The sequence below is a fragment of the Castanea sativa genome, chromosome 4, assembly GCF_040712315.1.
Source record: "Castanea sativa cultivar Marrone di Chiusa Pesio chromosome 4, ASM4071231v1".
Lineage (NCBI taxonomy): Eukaryota > Viridiplantae > Streptophyta > Magnoliopsida > Fagales > Fagaceae > Castanea > Castanea sativa.
In genome coordinates, this window is record NC_134016.1 from 32,756,124 (window position 1) to 32,772,674 (window position 16,551).

General features: G+C 40.5%; 2 protein-coding genes across 2 annotated transcripts; both read right to left on the bottom strand.

Moving 5' to 3' along the window:
• Positions 1 to 11,065: 11,065 nt before the first annotated feature.
• Positions 11,066 to 12,317, bottom strand: LOC142632736 (uncharacterized). The gene is made up of 2 exons (XM_075807085.1): positions 11,510 to 12,317; positions 11,066 to 11,103 (listed from the first exon to the last, which is right to left on the bottom strand). Exons 1-2 carry the CDS (start codon positions 12,315 to 12,317, stop codon positions 11,066 to 11,068), a joined length of 846 nt encoding a protein of 281 aa, XP_075663200.1.
• Positions 12,318 to 13,769: 1,452 nt separating this feature from the next.
• Positions 13,770 to 14,150, bottom strand: LOC142632737 (uncharacterized). The gene has a single exon (XM_075807086.1). It carries the CDS (start codon positions 14,148 to 14,150, stop codon positions 13,770 to 13,772), a length of 381 nt encoding a protein of 126 aa, XP_075663201.1.
• Between the last annotated feature and the right edge of the window lie 2,401 nt (positions 14,151 to 16,551).

Sequence of the window (16,551 nt, forward strand, 5' to 3'; positions counted from 1 at the left end):
ATGAAACAAGAAAGATTAAAAAATAGCAGTAAAGTTTGGTTTTTGGTTTTCATGATTAATATTCCTAATTTTTTTTTTGAGAAAAATATTCCTAATTTGATTTTTGATATATTATTTTTGGGAATAGAAAATATTGTAAGATTTTAATGTTGACACTTTCTTCTCAAAAAACAAATTGGAATTGAATGGTGTTCTTTGGTTGTAGAGAATATTTCCATATTGACAATAATTTATTGTTGACACTTTATTCTCAAAAAAAAAAAAAGATTAATGTTCCTAATTTAATCTTCATTTAGTTTACTAAACTTGCCCTAAGATTTCATTTCAGTGATGGCTCAGCCATGCACCTTGTTTCTAACAAGCAAGCATTGTGGGACTTCTATAAGTTGATATAATTTCTTCTATGATTCAATTCCAAATCTAAGGTGAATTTAGTGCCATATCATTTAGAAGTGTAAACGATATGGCACTTGACTGCAGTCAAATGAACCCTCTTCGGACTTGTGGAAATTCCATATCTAATTCTCTTTTTCCCTTTGTTGGAAAACATTGCTCCATAACATATGTGTCATAAAGGAGCATACAGACAAAAAATTTAATTAAAAAGAAGTAAAGCCTGATAACAGTGTCTTAACTTTAAAAGAAAAAATGGTGTTCTTTAAAAGTGTCTTGACTTTAAAAGAAAAACGATATTTTCAATATTATAGAAAATATTGAAAAGATGAGACCTAGCAATAAAGTAAGAGAAATATTAGCCCAAATACATTCCAAGAAGCTGCCGCCTAGTTTTCGTTATGCAAAGATTGAGTTAGATAAGGAGTGTCCACAAGGCACTATCCCGATTGTGAGGGTCACACACAATGACATACCAGAGAATGTTTCAAATTTAAATAAGCCTCAATTTTCTCCGCTTCAATCGAATGGTGGTTTGGGAGTAAGTGATTTATGGCTTTCTTTGTTTAATATTAGTAGTGCATTTTTTTATTTCCCTATTCATTTTTGTTTTGGTAAATACAATTTGAGTGTCCTTTAACCTTGGATGGAATTTATCCTCATAGTTTGCAGGGATGCTTATAAAAACAACGCCAGACAAAATGTGTCATTCAAATATAGCAAGTATTAGTGTATATAATCCTCAAGTTGGACCTCACCAATATAGTTCGGCTTCAGTAGCAGTTGAAGCAGCAGATGGACCTAACTTCAATCAAATGCAAGTGGGGTGGATTGTACAGAGACGCGCGTTTGCATTTTTGTATGCTTAAATTACATCATCCAAAAACCAAATTTGAATCCTCGGCATTATTCACACATTTAAAAATTGTTTTGCTACAGTATTTTTAGTTTTTAGTTTTCAGTTTTTAGCAATAAGCGGTATCCAAACAATTTATTGATGATATAGCTTTTGAACTTTAATTTTCTAAAATTTTTGCAAGTATTGAGGATATAAAAAGAAGATGTAATCCATTGATAGATTTGTCAAAATTCATATCCAATAAAAATTTGTTGAGTAAGGTTGTAGCTAAACTTTTTCATTTTTAATTAAGGTCACTAGTTTTTTTAAAAATTGTTATTTTTTATTTAGTTAATATTAATTAATTTTGAGATCAGCGTGGATGAACTATAATTTGAATTTACCATTCTAGTTATCATAACTATCAATTTTTGGAAAGTATATATAAAAAAAAAATGTGTGTATGTGTTTTTTTTTTTTTTTTGTGTTTTTGAAAACTTAAAATATCTACCAGTTTTAGAATAAATTAATTTAGTTTCCACATGGATTCTTAAGTGGAATAACCCTTCCTCAAGGGTTCAATCCTCCTGGGTTGCTCCTATCTTTTGTTTTAAATAAAAATAAACTATGAAGAAGCTAACCAAATGGAAAACTAACGAAAAAAAGAAACTAACAACCAAAATAACAATTGAAATTCGGCAGTCCAATAAACCCTAATTTTTACAATATTGAGCCAAAAGAGTCTATTGGATGGGCATTGGTTCATGTAATTTCGGATAATTCTGGTGTCACTACTCGCCCATATGACAAATAAACTATGAAGAAGCTAACCAAACGGAAAACTATCGAAAAAAAAGAAACTAACAACCAAAATAACAATTGAATTTCGGCACTTCAATAAACTCTAATTTTTACAATATTGAGCCAAAAGACTCTATTGGATGGGCATTGGTTCATGTAATTTTAGATAATTATGGTGCAACAACTCGCCCATATGGTGAGTTGTGATTGGTGGAGGAGTGATGGTGGGTCCATGTGGGGACACCCCTCCACCAATCACAACTTGCCACATGGGCAAGTTATGCCACAACTTGTGGCACCAGCATTGCTCTGTAATTTCAGAGTGAGTTGCTATGTTGGATTGACATTAGGCACAATTCCTTTTTCTGTTCTTTTTTTCTCACACAAATTTTTACTTTTTTTTTTTTTTATAATACTTTTAAGCATTTTTTACTTTTTTTTTTAAATTCAAAAATTGAGATTGAATGTAGCTTTTTTTTTTTTTACTCACAATCTCAATTATGAAAGGCTATTGCACATAATGCCAGTGCAATACTTATCTTAATTCACATTTAGCTCCCTAGGCCGTCACAATTGAAAGTAAGAGGAGTATGCGGGTGTCTCTAGACTTTTCACCATCATTTGGGTGGTCTAGTTGTTAAGATACTAGGCTAATAAGTTTTAGAACTTAGCTTCGAGCCTCAACAGCTAGTTGTGTGTTAGTGCTCTTTATATCTTATCTACATTCCAAACGATCCAAAAAATAACCAGTGAGCTTCTTATAGATCAGGAGTATGGGATCTCGCCCAGGAGCCAGTAGGGTGTTACTATGGTCATATCAAAGTAGAGAATTTACACTAGTCGCCCCCCTTTACCCTTTTTTTTTACCAAAAAAAAAGTATCTAGACTTTTCACTTGGATTTGTACACATTAGTGATCTCTCTCTCTCTCTCTCTCAACTTTTCCCTTGGATATTGACCCATTTTAGTGATTTTTTTTTTAATCTCCAATGACTTATCCACAGTACCTTTTTGGTTTATTCAATTCACTAAAGCAAAACTCACCGTTTGACACTTTTTTTTTTTTTTTTTTTAACGCCGAGTTTAGTTTGAAGCTTGGACTTTGCTTTAGATATATACACTAGACTCATTACACGCACTTTGCGCATGCAATAATGCTCTTTTTTATTTGTTGTTTTTGGTTTAGTGTTATAATATTTAAAAATGATATATAAATAACTGTGTGTTAAAGAAAGAGGTAATGTACCATGGAATAATGTTTAACAATGAGATAGAGCTAATGTCTTAAGTTTTAGGCTGAATGGAGAAAATAAAGGAAAAAGCCTAAAACTTAAGAATAATAAATTACTCTTTTAACCCATTCGTGTTTTTTAACTTATAATTATTTAACTAAAAGATAGGAGTGTTTTAGAGAGTTTAAGAATTTTTGTGAGGTATTTTAGTACCCAAAATATCAAAAACCCAACCTGTTATTAATAGTATAGATACAAGCTGGCACAATATTTTTTTAAATTTTAAAATAATAAAATATTGACACAACAAATCTTCACAATATTTTCTTAATTTTTGAGGTGTCAGTTCCTTATAAGTCAAAATAAAATAATAAAATATCATAAGGTATTGTGAAAATGTTCTGGCATTTTGTTGTATTTCTAGATTTTTTTTTTGGTCAATTTTATTGAGCTAAAATTCACTATTCACACAAAATTTTCTTGGGTTTATTTTTTGTATTTTTGGTTCTTCTTTTTTTAACACACCGTTTTAATTATAAAAAAAACATATAGTTTTACACAAAAAAGAAACAACTTGGGAAAAAAAAAAACACTTTCCTTCTTTTACGTTTGGGATAGTTCACAATTCCCCCTACACTTTAAAATCAAGCAATTTCCCCATTAATATTTTGAAAATGAGCAAATACCTCATACTTCACTATCTTAGTTAAGCCCTATTGAAATCTTATGACTCATAAAATATTTCATTATATAATGTCTAAAATATATACACCTAATAAATTTTAATATCCCAAAAATTTTCTTCGCGTATTTTAAGTTTTAGATGGTAGTAATGTTTGGAAAGTTGGAATTGTGACATATGGTGTTTTATTTGTTACCTAAAGAATATTGATTTTTTAAATTTAAATCTTCTAGTCATATGATTTTTGCTAATGAAAAATTCAATGACACTATCTTTTGTTATCTTTTTTTTTTTTAAATTTCTTTTCTCACTTAAAATGGGTGTTCATAGTAAACTAAGCTAAACATCACATCTAGACTCATAAAATGTAAAGATAAAGAAGGAAGTACGAATATATAACAAAATTTTCGTTGTGGATGATTGCAAGTATTGGATGAAGAGCTTCACTTGTATAACACATGACATCTGTAAAGGCGCAAAAATTTAAGGCCTAAGTCCACTTAGAATAATGAGGCCCGTTCCTCAAAATTAAGCCCAAATAGATAAGATTTATGTAGAGAGTGGACAAACTAGTATGGTGATGGATCAATTAAGCCTTGGCCTGGGACGGAGGATTCAAATGAAAAGGGGAAGAATTGGAATAGAAGTGCTCTTAGTATTAATGCTCTCCTCGGATTATGCCGAAGAGCAGATCTTATACAAAGATCTAAACTAGCATTTTTTCTCTTCTCTCTCTCTCTTGTTTCTTTGTTCTAATCTCCTTCTTTTTCTGTGTCCCCCTTCAACTGGTAGATTTCCTCTTTTATATACTCCTTTCTTCTTTGCATCTTAATTCTCCACCTGTAACCCCAGAGGTTTTCCTTAGGACACTTGTCCTGTCAAATTTTTGCTGAAGGTGGTAAAAAGAGCTGCTTAGTTGTGAATCCACTGTTCAAGTGTTATTTCCTCATTAATGCAGCTAATAAAATTGTTGCCAGTCATTCAATGCAGATGAAGGGAATTAGCTTTTGCAGGAAACGTATCATATCTGCCTAAACCCTCTTTGAGAAGTCCACCTCTTCCACTCGGGCACCTTATGAGATACTTTGCACTTTCTCCTCCTTGCCTCAAGCAAGGGCGTGACCTCAAGTTCTCAGGCGATTCACGTAGGAGTTGATGAAGGTCGCACTGTTCATAGTCTTCCTTGGTCCTCGGCCCCTACAACATCATTCATTGCAAAAAATTAAATATTGTGACAATGTTTTAGCAAAACTCAGTTACCTATTGTTAGAAGATAATAATATTCGTTGTTATTTTTAAAAGTTTTCAGTGAATGGATGTTGTCTTTATTAATTAGGTACTAAGAAATTATTATAATAGATATTAATATGTGAAATAGCTACCCTGACTTTATGTAATCAAAATTCGTATACAAATTAGATTAACAGATCAAATGCTCTATCTAATTTTCTCACTCAAGAGGCAACATGTGCCTCCCAAGCTAGTCCATATTAAAAGAATGAATGCTTTAAAGCTACAGTAACTTCGCTACAGTATTTTTTGTTTGTTCAATTTGTACTGTTTTACTGGCCATTTTTTTTAAAAAATGTGTAAAGCTACAGCAATTTGTTATATTATTTTTGGTTTGTTAAATTCGCAATGTTTCACAAACTAATAAAGTATTATCATAACAAATTGGCATAATATTTTCACAATTGTTGAAGTGTTAATTTCATATAGGTTAAATTAAAATAATAAAATATTATACTAGAACCAACCACAATTAAAAATAAAGGTATTGTGAAAAATGAAGTGTCGCACTCACAACTTTTTCACAACACTTTCATAACAAATCATAGGTGGTAAATTGCTATTGGTTCTTGTAAGGACCAAAAACTCATAAAACCAGCTTAAAAACGTTACTGCTGCTTTATTCACTTAAAAGTCCTCGTACAATACATTTGGTAGAGAGGGTTCAACAACAAAAAGCCTCTCTCTATAATGCCCCGACTCCTATTTATACTATTTGCTCTTTTCATCATGGCTCTACACCTCACAATCTACTATGTTTTTCCTTCTGACACCTGTCTGTCGGTAATGGAGCAGAGTTCTAGCTTTGCGTTCAACACTGTTCAGGTCATATCCACATTAATGCAACGGATTGATCTGATATCTTCCAATTAATGCGGCCAGAATGGTTGTTGCCGGGCATTTAATGCATCTTTCTAACTTAGCCTACCACCTTCGGATATTTGTAACCCTTATGTCAGCAATGCCCATGCCACATCATCTTCGGGTATTTTTAGGTAACTTCTCTTACTCCTTTGCTCCATCTTACCTACTGTATGTCGGCCTTCCTCTCTTCGGGTCTTCGGGTTCTTGGGTCCTCGGAACCTCACAATAGCCCCTTTAACACTTGAGTTATTAATGACTAGTTAATAACTAAGTTTTAACACCTTACACACGCTTCTGACCTTCCCTTTGTTTTCACACGTATAGCCGTCTCTTCGCTGCCCCATGACCCGCGCCTGGCGCCTCGTATCCCACGATGGAGCATTTATGGAACCTGGCGTTTCTTTTTACCACGCACGTTCTACGGCTGGATGAGTAATATACGGTCCAGATCCCGCTTTCAATTATGAGCGGGAAAGTTACCGCTCTTATTTCTTTTACCCCTCCCCTATAAAAGCACACCCTTTGGCTGGATGTGGTTCATTTTGGCACTTTGAAGGATTGAAAGAAGAGTGAGCTCCCGAGGATCATCTTTAAGCGATCTTCAGAGGTGTGTTCCTTTTCCTTTCGTTTCTCTCTACTTGCTTGCTTCTCTTTTCTTACCGCGGGGATTAATGGGTAGGTACGCTAAACTAGTAAACACGGATGAGGCAAAGGCTGCCTTTAAAAACCGGTATAGGATCCCTGATGACGTAACCATCACGTATTGTGAGGAAGAAGAAATTCCACTCGCACCTCGCCCCCCTGAGTCCGTTTTAATTCCCATGATTGCGTTCATCGAGGGGGGCATGGAAATTCCTATGGGTATGGTAACCAGAGACTTTTTAATAAACTACAGGCTTACCCCCTCACAATGTTCCCCAAACGTCCTTAGAATCTTAGGATGCGTAGACGCGCTTAACCAAAAAATGGGGACCAATTTGACATGGCAAGATGTAAACTGGGTGTACAACTGCCAAAAAGGGGATAGGACTAAATACTACATGAAATGTAGATTTCCTTCCGTTAGGTTGATCTCCTGCTTACCCGATTCAAGTAAAGGGATGGACGAAGACTACCTTGTCGTCTCGGGCAACTGGCATGATGGCTTACACTGCCCAACCCGAGAAGGGACGCCAGGTAGTACTCCCGAAGACTGACCTGGCACTTAGGAATGACCAAAATTTTCATATGTTCTGCTTTGCTTAACTTATTCATTCTAACCATTTCGTTTCTTATTGTAGACGATTTCCATACTGCTCCGAATTTGTCTACTGTAAATCGAGCTGATCTAAACCGGATTCTTCGGTTAGAGATATTTGTACACCGGGACGGACAACTTCGAGCAGCCCACATTATCCTCGGGTACACACCATCTACTAAACGCTTCCAAAGCCCGAAGAACGTAATCAGAGCAAGAGACCTACGCTTAGCTCGGATTGACGTTGCGGCCCCTGGGTTTTTATTGCTCGCACCTCCTCCTTCAGGAACTCAAGACGCACAGCTCCCAGCCCCCCTTGCAGCCCAGTTAGTTTATGCCCCCTTGGACCAGGCCACTAATCTTGTAGCCGAGGAAAGAGTTGATACGCCCGAGCCAAATCCTTCCGAGGTGACCGAGAAGGACTTCGAGGTGTTCTACCGTCCAGACGCTCCGTCCAGCTCCAATCTGTCAACCAGAGAAATGGGTTTTCAAGAGAAGGAGCCCGACTTGTTGGCCTTGCTGCAGGCGCATGCGGGCGACTCTTCACCGGCGGTTCCGGTTCCTCCTCGTCCGATCACTCCAGTTACTTCCCGTGCACTTTCCTCGGAGGTGATGGACAAGAAACGGAAAAGGGGCCAGAGCAGCAAGCACGTGATAGAAATTGAAGAAGGGGAGAATCTCGACCCTTCCATTAAAGATGCCAGGGCTACGAAAGCCCTTTCCAAGAAGGTTGCTCCTACTGGTTCCTCTAAGGACCCCAGTAGTGAGCCTACAAAGAAGGCGTCAGCTTGGCGACCCAACTTTACTCTCAGTTCGGGCAGCCCTGTTATGGATGACGCGAACCTGAGAGACCCGAAGAAGGGAAGCTCGAGCCTGGTGGCCGAGTGTCTAGAGAAGGCTCTATGCCTTCCAGAGGATATGGCAGAATTAAGATCCTTCCGTAAGAGGGAGGTTTTCTTGTCTTTGAAGCAGGACTTAGCCAAGGTATTTTTTCAAACCTTTGCACATGTTATACATGAATTTAACCCTTTATTATGACTAACTCTTTTTTACTCGAATATATCATAGGCGGTCCAAGCTTCATTCATGGCTGAGGAATGGGTAGATCACTCACTGGATCTTGCCCGAAAAGCTGATCAGAATGCCAAGGCGTCAGTGAGGGCACAAAAAGAAGCTGAGCTGAACTTGAAAGAGACCCTCACCCACCTGTCTGAGGTAGAGAAGGCTCACAAGAATGCTGAGTCGGCCCTGAATAGCTACGAGTCTCAAGCAAACCTTGCTCTTGAGGCTCAAAAACAAGCTCAAAGCAGACTTGCTCTTACTGTCGTTGAGCTTAAGCAAGCTCAAGACAAACTGGCCGCCAAGGAGCAGGAACAGGCCGTAGCGGAACAAGCAGCATATGATGCAGGCATGAAAAAGGCTTCGGATAGCTTGGCCGCCCAACTCAAAGGTGTTGCCAGGGCGTTTTGCTTGGAGGTCTGGGGTCATGCCTTGGACGCTGCTGGGGTGGCTGCCGATGCTGAACTTCGAGCTCCAGATAGTGTTTACTATCCTTCGGCATTATGGCTTGCTCCTGATCCTCCCATGCCACCAAGTGAAACAGCTGCGCCTGTTCCTGTTCCTGATCCTTCTGATGCAGCAGCCTCCAAAGGCCATTCTCCCCCAACTCAGTCTGTGGAAGGAGTAGTTGAGGGTGATGTGGCTGAAGAGCCAAAAAAGAAGAAAAAAGATAAAGAACCAGAGAAAAGGAAGGACAAGCAGCCTGTTGCCTAATCATTCTATCATAGTTGTTTCCTTCTTCTTTTTGCTGTTTTTTTTCTTTTTTTATCGGATGTAAGGGGTTACATAATTGCCCCAATTTTGTAACGGATATTTGTTAAGAGATTAATGTTTAGTCCTTTTCTATTGTTTCATACACAAGTCTAATTTCAATGTGCTACCCTGCAACTGTTACTTTATACGCATTCAGAAGCTTACTAAAAAAGATCATAATACTACTTTAACTTGTTCGTTGTACTTGTGATTTTTAAGAAACGCGAAAAGCTTAACCTAAGTTCCATAACTTCATTACTCAACCTTTTGACGTTTGAGAGAAGGCATAAAATCCTATATGATAACAAGCAACGAGACTTAATGATTTATTTATGCCACTGCTTTAGATGTTTGAGATTCTTTAGCCGTGATCTTGTTGGACTTACAATTCCTGTGTAATGGTTTGCAAGTGGTTAATTTTTCTTAGACTTGTGGCCCGAAGAGCCGAACAAGCACTAAGGTCATTTTAACACTTAGGTTTTTGCAAATGATTAATTTCTCTTAGACTTGTGGCCCGAGGAGCCGAACAAGCACTAAGGTCAGTTTAACACTTATGCTTTTGCAAGTGATTAATTTCTCTTAGACTTGTGGCCCGAGGAGCCGAACAAGCACTAAGGTCAGTTTAACACTTAGGTTTTTTGCAAGTGATTAATTTCTCTTAGGCTTGTGGCCCGAGGCGCCGAACAAGCACTAAGGTCAGTTTAACACTTAGGTTTTTGCAAATGATTAATTTCTCTTAGACTTGTGGCTCGAGGAGCCGAACAAGCACTAAGGTCAGTTTAACACTTATGCTTTTGCAAGTGATTAATTTCTCTTAGACTTGTGGCCCGAGGAGCCGAACAAGCACTAAGGTCAGTTTAACACTTAGGTTTTTTGCAAGTGATTAATTTCTCTTAGGCTTGTGGCCCGAGGCGCCGAACAAGCACTAAGGTCAGTTTAACACTTAGGTTTTTTGCAAGTGATTAATTTCTCTTAGGCTTGTGGCCCGAGGCGCCGAACAAGCACTAAGGTCAGTTTAACACTTAGGTTTTTTGCAAGTGATTAATTTCTCTTAGGCTTGTGGCCCGAGGAGCCGAACAAGCACTAAGGTCAGTTTAACACTTATGCTTTTGCAAGTGATTAATTTCTCTTAGACTTGTGGCCCGAGGAGCCGAACAAGCACTAAGGTCAGTTTAACACTTATGCTTTTGCAAGTGATTAATTTCTCTTAGACTTGTGGCCTGAGGAGCCGAACAAGCACTAAGGTCAGTTTAATACTTATGCTTTTTGCCGATACAGAATTGAAACGAACAGAAGCCTCACACAAAAGGAGATTCTTTTCTTAATAATAATATCGTCGTAAGTTATTTACATTCCAAGGGCGAGGAATCACCCTTCCATCCAGATCCTCTAAACGATAAGCCCCTACGCCTGCCACTGAGGTAATTCTATATGGTCCCTCCCAGTTAGGGCCCAAATTTCCCCATGCGGGATTCTTTGCTACCTCCACAACCTTTCTTAATACCAAATCTCCTGGTACCAAGGGCCTGGTCCTAACTCCCTTGTCATATGTCTGCTTGAGCTTCTGCTGATAGTTGCCCATCTTCACATTGGCTATTTCTCTACTTTCCTCGATAGTATTCAAACAATCATTCATTAGATCATGATTGCTCGCTTCGTCATACTGGTCGGACTTCAGGGTGGGAAAACCTGACTCTAATGGTATTATAGCTTCCATTCCATACGTCATTGAAAAGGGGGTCTCGCCTGTTGATCTTCGGGGTGTAGTGCGATAAGCCCATAATACATGAGGTAATTCTTCTACCCAGCCTCCCTTAGAGTCATCCAATTGTTTCTTCAAACCTGCCAAGATGACTTTATTTGTTACTTCGGCCTGTCCATTTCCTTGGGGATAGTACGGTGTGGAATATCCATTTCTTATTCCCATTTCTGCGCAGTACCGCCGGAAAACCTTGCTATCAAATTGAAGACCATTATCAGATATCAAGGTGTGTGGGACCCCGAAGCGAGTTATGATATTTTTCCAGATGAATCTTTTTGCATCCACATCCCTAATGTTGGCTAACGGCTCGGCCTCCATCCACTTCGTGAAGTAATCCGTGCCGACGATGAGCCATCTCCTATTACCCGTTGCCCGAGGAAACGGCCCGACGATATCTAAACCCCACTTAGCAAAGGGCCATGGGCTGGACAACGGATTTAAGTTACCTCCTGGTTGTTGTACATTGGGCGCAAACCTTTGACATTGATCACACTTCTTGGTATATTCTTGAGAGGTTCTCTGCATGCTTGGCCACCAATACCCTTGGGTCATGGCTCTATGAGCTAATGATCTTCCTCCAGTGTGGCTCCCACACACACCCTCATGCAATTCTTCCAGCAAAGGTTCCACGGCTTCAGGATGTACGCAAAGGAGGTACGGACCTGCATAGGAATGCCTATAAAGTTTTTGCTCCTCCGATAGCCAGTAACGGGGTGCGCTTCTTCGTATCGTCTCGACCATTTTTCCATCTTCAGGTAGTATTCCGTGCAGTAAGAAAGCTATAATTGGGTCCATCCAGCTTGGGCCTACATGAATGCTGTGAACCCGTACTGCCGGGATGCTTGTCAAGCTAGAGGACAACAAATCCTCCACCATAACCATACGTGGTAACTTCGATCCAAGCGAAGTGGCTAACATTGCTAATGAATCAGCATGAGAATTATGTCCCCTTGGGACTTGCTGTATCTTGAAACTGTCAAACAAACCCAACACCCCCTGGACTCGTTTCAAATAGCTTTTCATCCGCTCATCTTTTGCCTCAAACTCTCCATTAACTTGCCCGACCACCAATCGGGAATCACAGAACACCCTCACCACTTTTCCTCCCAAATGCCTAACCATCTGGGAGCCCACTAAGAGCGCCTCGTACTCGGCTTCATTATTAGTTGCTGGGAATCCCAACCTCAACGACTTTTCAATGACTAGTTTCTCGGGGGATATTAACACAACTCCAACCCCGGCTCCCTTTCGATTTGATGCCCCATCCGTGTAGACTTCCCATGGAGTGATATTTGCCGTTCCAATGGACATTATTGTCATCACGGCATCTTCGGGGTGAGCCTGACCGTCCGTGAACTCGGCTACGAAGTCGGCAAGGATTTGCCCTTTGATAGCTGTCCGGGGCATATACTTGATATCATAAGCTCCCAGCTTGGTTCCCCACTTTGCTACACGACCCGTATAATCTGACTTCCGCGTGAGAGATTGTAGAGGCAACTGAGTGAGTATTACCACGGTGTGAGCTTGGAAGTAATGAGGCAATTTCCTTGTTGCGTGCACCACGGCTAGAAGCGCTTTTTCCAGCAGTAGGTATCGCTGTTCAACTTCTTGCAAGGACTTGCTGACATAGTATATTGGTTTCTGGACCCCGTCATCATTCCGTATTAAGACAAGACTTACGGAGTGATTTGTAACGGCTAGATAAGCATATAGCACTTCTTCCTTCTCGGGCGTTGATAATATCGGTGGTCTAGATAGGTATTGCTTTAAATCCTCAAAAGCCAAATTGCATTCGTTAGACCACTGGAAATCTTTCCACCTGTACAAAAGGCGATAAAATGGGCGGCACCCGTTCGCGGACCATGAAATGAACTCGTTCAAGGCTGCAATCATGCCAGCTAACTTCTGCACCTCTTTCGGGTTCCGAGGGGGATGCAATCCTAAGACAGCCTTAATTTGGTCAGGATTAACTTCAATGCCCCGATGAGTAATCATGTACCCCAAAAATTTTCCCGAGCCCACTTTGAAAGAACACTTTGATGCATTCAAGCGTAACTTATACTTTCTTAACACCGAGAAGGTCTCCTGCAAATCTGTCAAATGGTCTTCTGTCTTCTTACTTTTGATTACCATATCATCGATATAAGCTTCCATGTTACGTCCCAACTGCGCATCAAACATTCTGGTCACCATTCGTTGATAAGTGGACCCTGCATTCTTTAGACCAAAGGGCATTACTCGGTAATGGTAGTTACCATTCGGGGCACGAAAAGCCGTCTTCTCCTGATCATTCAGTGACAACGGGATTTGATGATACCCTTGGAACGCATCCAAGAAGCTCATTCGGGGGTGCCCCACAGTTGCATCCACCAATTGGTCAATTCTAGGAATAGGGAAAGGATCCTTGGGACATGCCCTATTCAGATCTGTAAAGTCAATACAGACTCTCCATTTCCCATTCTTCTTTTTTACTACGACAGTATTGGCCAGCCATTCAGGATAGAAGATCTCCTTGATCGCACCGGCTTGCTTTAGCTTACCAACCTCCTCTTTAACTGCCTCGGCGTGCTCTTGAGATGCTCGCCGAGGAGGCTGCTGTCTAGGCGTCGCATGAGGGTTAATATTCAAATGGTGGCAGATAACCTCTAGATTAATTCCTGGTACATCATAAGTCGTCCATGCAAAAACATCAATATTATCTCGCAAGAATCGAATCAACTCTTCTCTTTCTTGTGTCGGCAGCTTGGATCCGACTTGAAAATACTTCTCTTTATCTTCCCCAATAATTACCTTGGTTAGCTTCTCGGCAGATCCTTCATCCTCAACTAGGCCGACTTCCCGAGCAGCCTCCTTTAATTGCTATGATGTCTCAGGAACTTCCCCTTCCAACGAATCTCGGCCTGTGCGAATAGTGGCAGACATTAGACATTGCCTAGCCACCGTTTGACTGCCATGTAACACTCCCACGCTTCCCCCAGTAGGGTACTTCACCATCACGTGTAAAGTTGATGAAACTGCCTCCATTGCATGCAACCACGGTCTAGCCAAAATGGCCGTGTATGGAGAATATGCCATAACAACTATGAAGTTTACCTGTACTTCGGAACCCTCCACTTGCACGGGCAGCCTAATCATTCCTCGTGGGATCACCTGGTTTCCATCAAAACCGACCAAGGGATGGTCGTATTTTTCCAAGTCCTCCTCTTTCAACTTTAATCCATTGAATAGGTCCGGATACATAATCTCGGCACCACTTCCATCGTCCACCAAGACTCATTTCACATCAAATCCCCCGATACGAACTGTGACGACCAAGGCATCATCGTGGGGTTGAAACGTTCCCTCTTTATCCTTATCAGAAAAACCCAAAGTAAGCGTCACCGAGGATCTGAGTCTTTTATTTGTTTGATGACTCTCTTCCACGTCCTCATTCCCACGCTTGTTTTGAACGGTCATGACCCGAGAAGGTTTCCCAAAGTCTCCTCTCGGCTGGGTCAAGATGACGTTAATAGTGCCTAAAGATGGTTGAGGGGCCTGACCCCAAAATTTCCGAGTATCTAGTTGTTCCTGATTCCCATTTGGCTTTGCCAATAAGTGATTGATCTTCCCGGCCCTAATCAATTGATTTAAATGGTCACGCAACGCCTGGCACTTCTCCGTGGTATGTCCCTTATCCTGGTGGTAATGGCAGTGGAGGTTTTGATTCCTCATGGATGCATCTCCACTCATTTTGTTTGGTGGCCTAAAATATGGCTCATGCTGAATTTTCTCCAGTATGTGATGTACAGGTTCCTTAAATAGTGAGTTAACTAGAGGAGACTCGGCGGTCCTCGGATGGCTTGTAAAGTCTCGCTTGGGCCGAATACCTTGAAACCCCCCTACCCGAAGATCCTTCCTCTCTAGATACCCTTTCATTTTGCCTTTGCTTTGCATCTGATCCTCTTCTACCCGTTTATATTTATCTATCCGGTCCATAAGCTGACGCATGTCTATCGCGGCCTTCATTGTCAAAGACTTCCTTAACCCATGCTCCGTGGGAAGACCCACCTTGAAAGTTCTCACAGCTACACTCTCCACATCCCCATCAATTTCATTATACGTTTCCCAGTATCGGTCAGAATAGGTTTTGAGTGTTTCACCTTCCCTCATAGACATAGACAGTAGAGCATCCAAAGGTTTTGGAATCCTTGTACAAGTTATGAACCTTGCTCCAAATGCCCTAGTCAATTCCTCAAAAGACCTTAGGGAACCTTCTGCCAAAGCATCAAACCACCTCATAGCCACGGGCCCCAAACTGGAGGGAAAAACTCTACACATCAATGCCTCATTATTCGAATAAACGGCCATCTTCTGACTAAAATGACTAACGTGCTCTACAGGGTCAGTCCTCCCGTTATACACAGTAAAGATGGGTTGGGAAAACCTACGAGGTAGCTTTGCCCTGTTTATCCTTGCCACAAAAGGGGATTTGGCAATTTGTCTCAGGGCTTTACCCATTGCATCACTCCCGTCCTCGCGATATAGTCCATCAGTATCGGGCATCCTCGTCACTTTCAGCTGCTTTGCCCCAACGCCCGAAGACACACTAGCACGGGTCATACTTCGAGTAGGCTCAATCATTGGGGGATGAATTCCTCCTGGGTTTGCTTCCGAACTATCACTGGAAGAGCTAGCATGACCCTTACGTCTCCGCTTCTTACTATCCACGCGCTTGCGTAAGTACGCTATCTCAGATTGCATCTGTTGCAATACATCGTCGCGAGACATATGCCCCTCAGTTAACGATCGTTGCTCAGCCCTCTGACCGCCATCATATTCCTTCACCACCCCCGAAGTATGTCCTTTACCCTTGTCACGCTGGAGACTTACAGCTGCGTCTCTGCTTCGTGAACTTACTGATTCTTCCCCTTCTAAATACACCTCCGCCATATACTTCTAAATGGAATATGCTACGCTGTTGTTGTTCCCACAGACGGCGCCAATTGTAAGGACCAAAAACTCATAAAACCAGCTTAAAAACGTTACTGCTGCTTTATTCACTTAAAAGTCCTCATACAATACATTTGGTAGAGAGGGTTCAACAACAAAAAGCCCCTCTCTATAATGCCCCGACTCTTATTTATACTATTTGCTCTTTTCATCATGGCCCTACACCTCACAATTTACTATGTTCTTCCTTCTGACACCTGTCTGTCGGTAATGGAGCAGAGTTCTAGCTTTGCGTTCAACACTGTTCAGGTCATATCCACATTAATGCAACGGATTGATCTGATATCTTCCAATTAATGCGGCCAGAATGGTTGTTGCCGGACATTTAATGCATCTTTCTAACTTAGCCTACCACCTTCGGATATTTGTAACCCTTATGTCAGCAATGCCCATGCCACATCATCTTCAGGTATTTTCAGGTAACTTCCCTTACTCCTTTGCTCCATCTTACCTACTGTATGTAGGCCTTCCTCTCTTCGGGTCTTCGGGTTCTCGGGTCCTCGGAACCTCACAGTTCTAATTTAAACTTGCCAATGAAATTACTTTTTTTTCCCACCAATGACAACCTACTACTTATAATTTATTGTGAAAATGTCGTGGACATAGCATTTCTTTTGTGAAAATGTTAAGACATCTTGTTGTCATTACAATA